This window comes from Dromaius novaehollandiae, chromosome 2, assembly GCF_036370855.1.
Source record: "Dromaius novaehollandiae isolate bDroNov1 chromosome 2, bDroNov1.hap1, whole genome shotgun sequence".
NCBI classification, from domain to species: Eukaryota; Metazoa; Chordata; class Aves; order Casuariiformes; family Dromaiidae; genus Dromaius; species Dromaius novaehollandiae.
In genome coordinates, this window is record NC_088099.1 from 36,540,736 (window position 1) to 36,548,944 (window position 8,209).

General features: G+C 44.6%; 1 protein-coding gene across 6 annotated transcripts in view; it reads right to left on the reverse strand.

Annotated features, from left to right (window-relative positions):
* PLEKHA8 (pleckstrin homology domain containing A8) overlaps positions 1-8,135 on the reverse strand; it is a 31,592-nt gene extending 23,457 nt beyond the window's left edge. Inside the window, exon 1 of one of the 6 annotated variants that reach the window (XM_026103842.2) lies at positions 7,775-8,135. In XM_026103842.2, coding sequence (XP_025959627.1) covers positions 7,775-7,814 — 40 coding nt within the window. In that variant the 5' untranslated portion in view covers positions 7,815-8,135. Of the gene's footprint in view, positions 1-1,589; positions 1,765-7,774 lie in introns of those variants that run through there. The other 5 variants (XM_026103840.2, XM_064506250.1, XM_064506248.1 and 2 more) reach the window with 5 other exon arrangements.
* Between the last annotated feature and the right edge of the window lie 74 nt (positions 8,136-8,209).

Here is an 8,209-nt window from a genome sequence, read left to right on the forward strand (position 1 = left end):
TGCTGAGCTGCCCTGGGTCATGCTGAAAAGAAAAAACTTACTTTTGCACTGAGCTCCTTGCGTATCTATGTAATGCAGACATTTCATACTGGCCCAAAATGTACACTGTTGCGCTTAATGCATGTCCCTACAGCTGTACCTACAGAATTAAGGCTACAGAAATCTCCATGTTGCAAATGGACAAAACAATAGTTTTCAAAATCTCATTTGCTTCCCAGTGTTACACACCCACACACTAAATCTTAGAATTCAGATCTTGAAAACCAGTTGTGTGTACCTTTTGTGAGACTCGTTTTTGATTCATTTTGTTGCACATCTAATGTTGTCAGTCATCACAGTGTTCCTACTGGAGAACAAGCTGTGTTTAGCAGAAGAATATCTTGCAAAGACCAAACTTCAAGCTTTCCTCATATTGTAAAGTAAACTAAAACAGTAAAGTATCTCTTGACATAAGCAACTTGCACCAAAATTGCTGCCTGCTCTTTAGTGACAGTATAAAAATTCAGTCTTTACCCATGAAGAACAGTGCAGATGCAGACAAGTGTCACAGTTCATGTATCCCCTCAGAGCTATTATCCCCTCACCTAGAGCCCCTTAAATTAACAAAATTTAGAAAAACCTCAGCACTTCAGCAATTTTATCACTTCTTAAGGAAATTTATCACTTGTTTGAGAAATGCTAGAGGTTCGAGTGAAGCAGGCAACAGCTATAACTGCTATAACACAGTGACTCTCTCCCAAATGATTTTCTCATGGGAGTCCTACAAAGCCCACCCCTCCTTTCCAAATCCAACTGTTCCCGCAGTGCTAGCAGTGCTGAAAAGTAATTCTGCCTTCACACAGCAACTGGGCCTGCTTGCTTATTAGCAAACGAATTTTATTCCAATGGCCAGGTACCAGTCCTGTTAAGGGATGGAAAGAACAGCACACACATCTTCAAAGTATACACAATGGAAGGATGAAGAAGGGCAGAGAGGTGATTTTTTTGAGGGCAAATGGAGGCAAGAGTTCAATAATTCAGGCCACTGCGTGCAACAAAAAATTCAACTCTTGAGTTCCCAGGGATTTTCCTCCTCTGTTTACAGAGCTGAGCCCAAGCAGCTCCCATCTCTGATCTGTGGTGTGGTTACCAGGCTAGACTGAGTCAATGAAACAAAGTTACTTAAACACACACCATGGTATCTCTTTACCATCACTCTGCCACACCTTTTGATGCTGTTCTACCCAGCTATTCCCTGTGATCAACTTATTTATTTTGGTACAAGAGCATAAAGACAGAATGCAGAGGCACCGGTACTGCAGCACAGCTAGTGGGAAACTCTGCGCAGCTACGTAGGCTATACGGCATTGCTCCAGCACCCTCCCCTACACAAGGAGAGGGGAGACGACATTTCCAATTCCTGCAGCCTCATCAAACTTGCTCTGTTACTGAAGTCCAAAAAGGTTAGACAAAAGTAAGATTGCTGCATTAGAGGAAAAAAATAGCGGAGGAAGGAAGAGAGAGAGAGAGAGGTGAGAATGAAAGTCAAACCACACAAACATAATTATGCAAAATCCAAAGAGAGCGAATTGACTCGTCACGGAAGGCACCTGGGTGAGAAGCACGGCCAGGCCTGGGTGAGACTCCACAGTCCACCCAAGCCAACATCCAGTCTCAGAGCAGTTATCATCAGTAATACTGGCCAGATCTCAGCTCTGGAGACAACAGAAATCTCAGCTGTCCAGTTCCAGCTCCCCAAAAGCCAGTCTTCTCTTTTGCATCATCAGAACCTGGACTAGACCCAGAGGGCTAAAAAGAAGAGAAAACAATGATAAACAAGAGCTTTTTAAGAATCAAATATTTACCAAAGTGCAAAGCTTCCAACGACAGCTTCCTTTTCTGGAAACAGAGGACCTTCTTTTCAGAGCTTGAAATCAACTACAAGTATACATGTTTCCCATTCTGAAAGGTCAGATTTCTTAAATTCAGCTCCTGAAATACAGTCACTCTAAGCAGTACTAGCATGTGCATCCACAATAAATCTATAAAAACTAATGATCTTTCTTTAGTCTCCTTCGAGTTCATTACAGAATTTTGAATCATTAGAGACAAGAGTAATGTAAAGCTTTATACGCAACCTGAGATTTATTGCTTGGTGTGGGCTCTTGGCATTTTAAATAAATTGAAAGGAACTCAGAGCACAACAATAACATGGCAATGAATGATTCAAGAAGGAAGATGGGAAGAGCTAACGCTGGTATGTGGTACGATGCAGTATAACTAATGACGGCATGAGCGTGAGGGTGTAATGCTTCAAGGAAGATGAAATAAGTTAGGGTTAGAGTTACTCAGCACAGTTAAGAAAAGGAATATTTAAACAGCAGGAAAGGCTTAGCTTTCTGACAAGAAGTCATCAAAGTCATTTCACTGATCATATAGAGAATACCAGGCAGATCAGTGGATGCTGTCGGTATTTTTCCATTTCTAATGCCTAAGCTGCCTTTAATCCCCAAGCCAAGACCTGACACATTCCTTCCTTCCGGAGTGCAGCTGGATTCCTGCCTGTGGCCAGTTAGCGCAGGTAAACTGTGTCTTATGCTGAAGACCTGAACTTAATTGAATTTCAGTAGGAGGGGAAAACAAACAAAAAAACAACAAAAAACCCTGAAAGTGCCTAACTACTGGGCACATAAGTGAAAGTGTTCCCCAACTCCATTCTCTTTTTCCCCCCGAAGGGTAAGTGATAATTTCTATAAACCTGTGAGAAATCAAAGTCTCAGATTATTTTTACAAGGTAATTGCCAAAGACTAGAGATTTTTTTTCTTAACTGGAAAGTAAATTTAACAAAACAGCTGGAGTTCAGTAGAAGCATCACGTGGGAGACAGCTCCCAAACTGCAAAGAGCAGCCTTCGCATGCAATTCATCTCCACTCTCTCTCTTTCTCTGTTCTGCAGTTAGCATCCCCCAGTCTCAAAACAGTCATATTACAACATTTCAGTTAGCAATCAGCTTTGATACTGCCCAGGCCAGGACGCTTCATGCTCAGCGAGGACCACAGGCTGCCATGACTGACTGCGGAGGAACAGGGAAGACTCAGGGTGCATTCACCAAGCAATGCTTCTGTTAGATAGACAGTTTGGGCAAAGGATGAAACCCGGGAACTTTCTAAGATCAAATTACACGCTTTGACTGTGGACTCAGCTGAGGCTATCTAACTTACATGCCTTCACTATTTAAGATGCCCAACTCTTGGTGGTCTGAGGATTTGTTAATTGAAGTTTGGAGAGGCATCATATATTTGCCCAAGTGAAAAAAGCACTATCACAGTTACTACTTTAGAGTTAATCCTGCTTGCAGAGTTTCTGTTCCCTTATGGTTTTAACCAATTTAGTGGGAAAAGGGTAGACAGGAGCAGTCTTAAAACACGTATTTATTGCAAACACAAGATCTCAGGCGGGCGCTCACAGGCTAGGCCTCTGAGCATGCATAATCAGATCCAAAGCTGGCACACATGACTTGAACTTAAAAAAACCTCACTTGAGAGCTCTGTTAAAGAACAGCAAACTGAAACTGTCTAGAGGTAGCCGCTTAGCACAACTTCTATAAAACTTGCTTAGCATGAGTAGCTAAATTTGCTGAAGCCTTAGGCCGCACTTAGATAAAATAATGAACTTTTACTTAGTCCAGTAAGAAAAGAGCCTCAGAGCTGGTTCAAGCTAGGAAGATAAGGAAGTTACAAGCAGTCTGCATTCCTGCGTCTCACACTCCGAAAGGGAGGGTGTCAAGGCTTTGAAATAAGACCAGTGCAGGGCATTAGGACCTTGAGGGACAAAGCCTTAGCTCACTGCTGGGGCAGTGTTAATTGTTATGATTTAGAATCACCTCCTCCTCAGGACCTTGAGACACAACAGTAAGACCCCACAAAAACAGAGGTACAACCGTCAGCAGAGACTGCAAAAAACAAAAATAAGGAGAAAAACAGCTTACCTCAGAATGACAATGAGACCCAATGAGAAGCAGGAGACCCCAGACCAAAAAATTACTATTGGTCTAACTACCACGTGAGGGGTGGGAAATGTAAGTTGAAAAAACTATAATTGCCCAGGATTTGTTTATGTTAGGGTCCCTCTTAGGAGGCACCCAGCTTGAGCTGTAATTATGGCACGCGCATGATTACAATTTAATTTGCTTTGATTTGGCTCTGAACTTTACTTGCGGGAACCTAGGGTCGAGCCCTGTTATGGTGGCCGACAAGCCTGATTTCCATAACAGTTTGGCACCCCAGATGGGACCCTAGGCGACCACTGTCAGGGCCTCTCATCTCCAAACGATCATCTGGCGCCATCGGGTGAGTTCACCTGGGATCTTTCGGCAACGAGAGGCACCGGGAAGGTGAGTCTTAAATTCCCACCTAAATTCTAATTTCTGGTCTGGTAACAGTGCACTGAAGGGGTACGCGGGCTGGCCACCGTAAGGCGTATCAGGCAGGGGGGTACGCGGGCTGGCCACCGTAAGGCGTACCAGGGGGACGGGTGCGAGTCCCATCCCCAGGGTTTGAGTGGGTTGTAAGTCCCAGCTCAGTGCGGCGGAGGAGGGGTGCGCAGCCTGATCAGCATAAGGCATGCTGCAAAACTATAAGACAGAAATCTAGAGTCACTGTGACTGGTGTGAGTCACCACTATCTGGTGGCTATTTTATTAGAGCAAAGACATCTCATCTAATTTCTCTAAATTCAGAGATTTCAAAGGCAGCTTTGGGACACCTGCACACAGAAACTACAGCATGAGCAGAGGATCAATGCCATGGTGAGAGGAACCCACCTACACAGGACAGAGCCCTGCTCCACCTCAGTACAAAGGTAAAGTTGTCTCTTCCTATCTGAAGAAACCAAATAACACTAATACAATTTATCCTAATCTACACAAAGCAAGCGAGTTTATTTGTTATTAAACAAGGTAACTTGTCTGAGCAGTAAGGCAAGCTTATCTATCTTGCAGTTGTTTACAATCAAAGCTGAGCCTTCTGACCTTTGCCCATGGACAACCCAACTCACTTCCCACACCTGCAGCTTTCTTGCTGCCAATAACTCCGCAAGCTACGCAGCAGAACCAGCTGCTCGCCAAGGGCTATGGGCTTTGCCTCTCGTGATGTTGATGACAGCATAGGTTATAAGAAACACAATCCCCAGAAAAGACTCAGGTACCAACAGACTCCACTGACCCCTCTTAAGGCAGTAAGAGCAGCTGTTCTCCTTTTCAGTAGCTTTAAGTCTGTTTTTCTGGTGGCTGTCTCACCTACTCTCCGATTATGTGAAACAAAGACGTGTTCCTTATAAGGAGGAAATGCCCTAAGGTACCTGTTGTGCACATTTACATCCCCGTAGCATTACTGACATAGGAGTATACACTGACATACAGAGATAACTCCTATTTTACCTACTCTTTGCATATATCACTTATACCAAATTTGTTAACTTTGTGCAAGAGGAAGCGTACTGGTCACAGAATATGGACAGAAATAACTGTTGTGGATCATCTGCTGAACCCTTATCCTACCTCTGGTTTCTGTTTCATCCTGCAGCCCGACCTGGTTTCACTCTACAGTTCTGATAGCATAAACACCATACTCTAACACTTCATCTTTTCTGAATTATTGCAAATGTACAACCTTTAGGGCAGGAAGTCCTTTACACTCCTCTTCATTATATGCCAAAAGAAAGTGCACACAAGCATAGTTAGCTTACAGAGAAGCAAATTTACTGTTCTCAAACACAACAGACAGGCATCCTACAGCCTAAGAATTTATCCTGTAAAGAAGGACAGAGAAGACACTACATGTGCATCTTCTCTGGAAAAAAACAAAAAAACAAAAAACAACCTTACTTGGTTTCGAGTTGTGGTATGTCTCACACAAAGAAAAGAGATTCCTTCGTTCTACATTAATTTGAACAGAGGTTTGCAAAGCATCTTCCTTCTTTATGAAAAGTGATTTGGCTGAAAGTGCTTTTCAAGGAGACGAATGAAAAAAAGTTAAATTTTGATGGTACCTAAAGTTTTCTGTTTCTTAGTCCAAATTCTGCCATCAAAACAGAGGGCAAGTCCAGCAGATCCTAGCACACCCACACACAAGTACAAATGCCCCAGTGTCAAATGCCACTCATTAATCTAAATAAGTACTAGGTTTCTCTTCCCCCCCACACACACTCCCCAAATTTCACAGCACAAAAACAAGCATAAGTGTTCCAAATATGTCCCAGCACCAAAGCAACACAAATTAAAACAAACACCTAAAACATTGCATCAGCTGGACCATGGACATTATTATTATTATGAGGAAAGACTAGTAACACTGCCTGAGTTTTGCAATCCAAATGGCAGAGCCAAGCGTGGCTGCTCCCACTCCCACAAAGGCCACAAATAAAGCCTCTCCTGCAAGAAATCCACACCTATTCGCTGAGACCTGACAATTTTATATCCTACTCTCCAAGCAGCTATTGTCCAAAGGGGAAAAAACATAGCGACCTTCTACTGCACCAATAAATCCAGCCTCATGCATCACTCCTTCCCCTTAACACCCCTCATTCACATGAATTCATGACCTATCTGCACTTCAGCTTAGTTTTTGCTTCTTCTTTATTTAATTTTAATATCCAACACTTTCCCAGCTAAAAAGACAGGTGCAGCTGATCCAGCTTCTCTGAAAAAAATTCAGACCAGAAGGCACCCCCTCTTAAACGTACTACAGAGCAAGATTTCCACCAGGCACCACCAAGGTCATACTTATTTTTCTGACCGTCTGGTTCCCAGGTTGTTTCAACACATCACAGAGATGTTTACCCTAGGAATACCCCATACACACAGAGAATTACAAGGATTGCCCCAGACTCCCATGCTTTCAGCAGTCAAAACCCCACAGTGACACGTGTATCATTCCAGACCTTTTCAGCCTCAGCAAAGTTTTTGACACCCCCACATTTAACTCCCACTGAGGAAACGGTGACCGTGCACAGCTGCTCTCAGTCTGCTAAGGGAGTGAAGCACCTCATGGCACAGGAGCACTTGAAAAATTTCAAGTCTAGGCCTGGAGCGAGTAGGACAGCCCCTGTATTTTTTGTGTTTTCATCCAAATCCCCCACGTGTGACTTAATGTTGATACCTCTTCTCTGAGATGTCTAGGATTTTCCTAACATTTAGGCTTCCAGAAACAATTCAATAAAAGGCAACAAAACCTTAAGTTTCACAGGGATGCACAAAGAAAGAAGCTTGCTGGTGAATACAACCTATGTGCATCAAAAAAAAAAAAAAAGAAAAGAAAAAGCCCACAAACAAAGAAACCCGACCAGCAAACCCAGAGAACATACAAGAAACCCCAAATAAAAGCTACTCTCCACAAAGGGAATAAACGAGTCCTGGAGTTCTTGAGTACTGGATCGCGGTTCCCTGATAGTTTTGCAATACAGCTGGAGAAAATAAATAAATAAATAAAAATCAAGAAGCACCAGAGCCAGTCCCCACCTCACACTGAGGCTTGGCTATGGCATTTCTGTAGTGGAAAGGTACCATTCTTCTATCAGGCCAGCACTGGTCTGGATCCAATAAGTAAGTGTTTGTGTGTATATATATATATATATATATTTATAAAAAATAAATATATCTAGAAGTATAAATTCATAATCATATAGGTTTTAACTTTGGAAAATATTACTGTATTTATTCTGCTGTGCGAAAATGCCCCCTTCTCCTCCTCCTCCCCCCCGCCCCCCGCGGGCAGGCTGAGGACGGGTGGCAACTCACCACTCAGATAGTTGGTCCACTTGTACAGCACCCCCTCCATGGCGGCGGCGGGTCCCTGCCCCCATGCAGGGCGGCCGGGCCCCGGGCAGCCCCACGCCGCGCCGCCCCGCGGCGGAGTCACGCCACCGGCCGCCGCCTCCCGCTATGGCCCCGCCGCCGCCGCCGCGCCGCCGGCACCCAGGGCCATAGCGGGGCGCCACCCGCCCTCCTCGGCCCCGGCCCCCGCCGCCCAGCCGGCCCGCCGCCACGCTCCTGGCGCAGAACCCGCGGCGCTCCCGCTCTAAAGAACTGCCTTGCAGCGCTACGGAAACGCAAACAGCTCTGAGAATCGCAACCCACGTGATCGGCAAGCGAAAGGGGAAGGCACCCGCAGCACGCCCAAAGCAGGTGGTCTGCCACAGCCAATAGAACTACTCCCTCCCTAAAGGCGCTGTC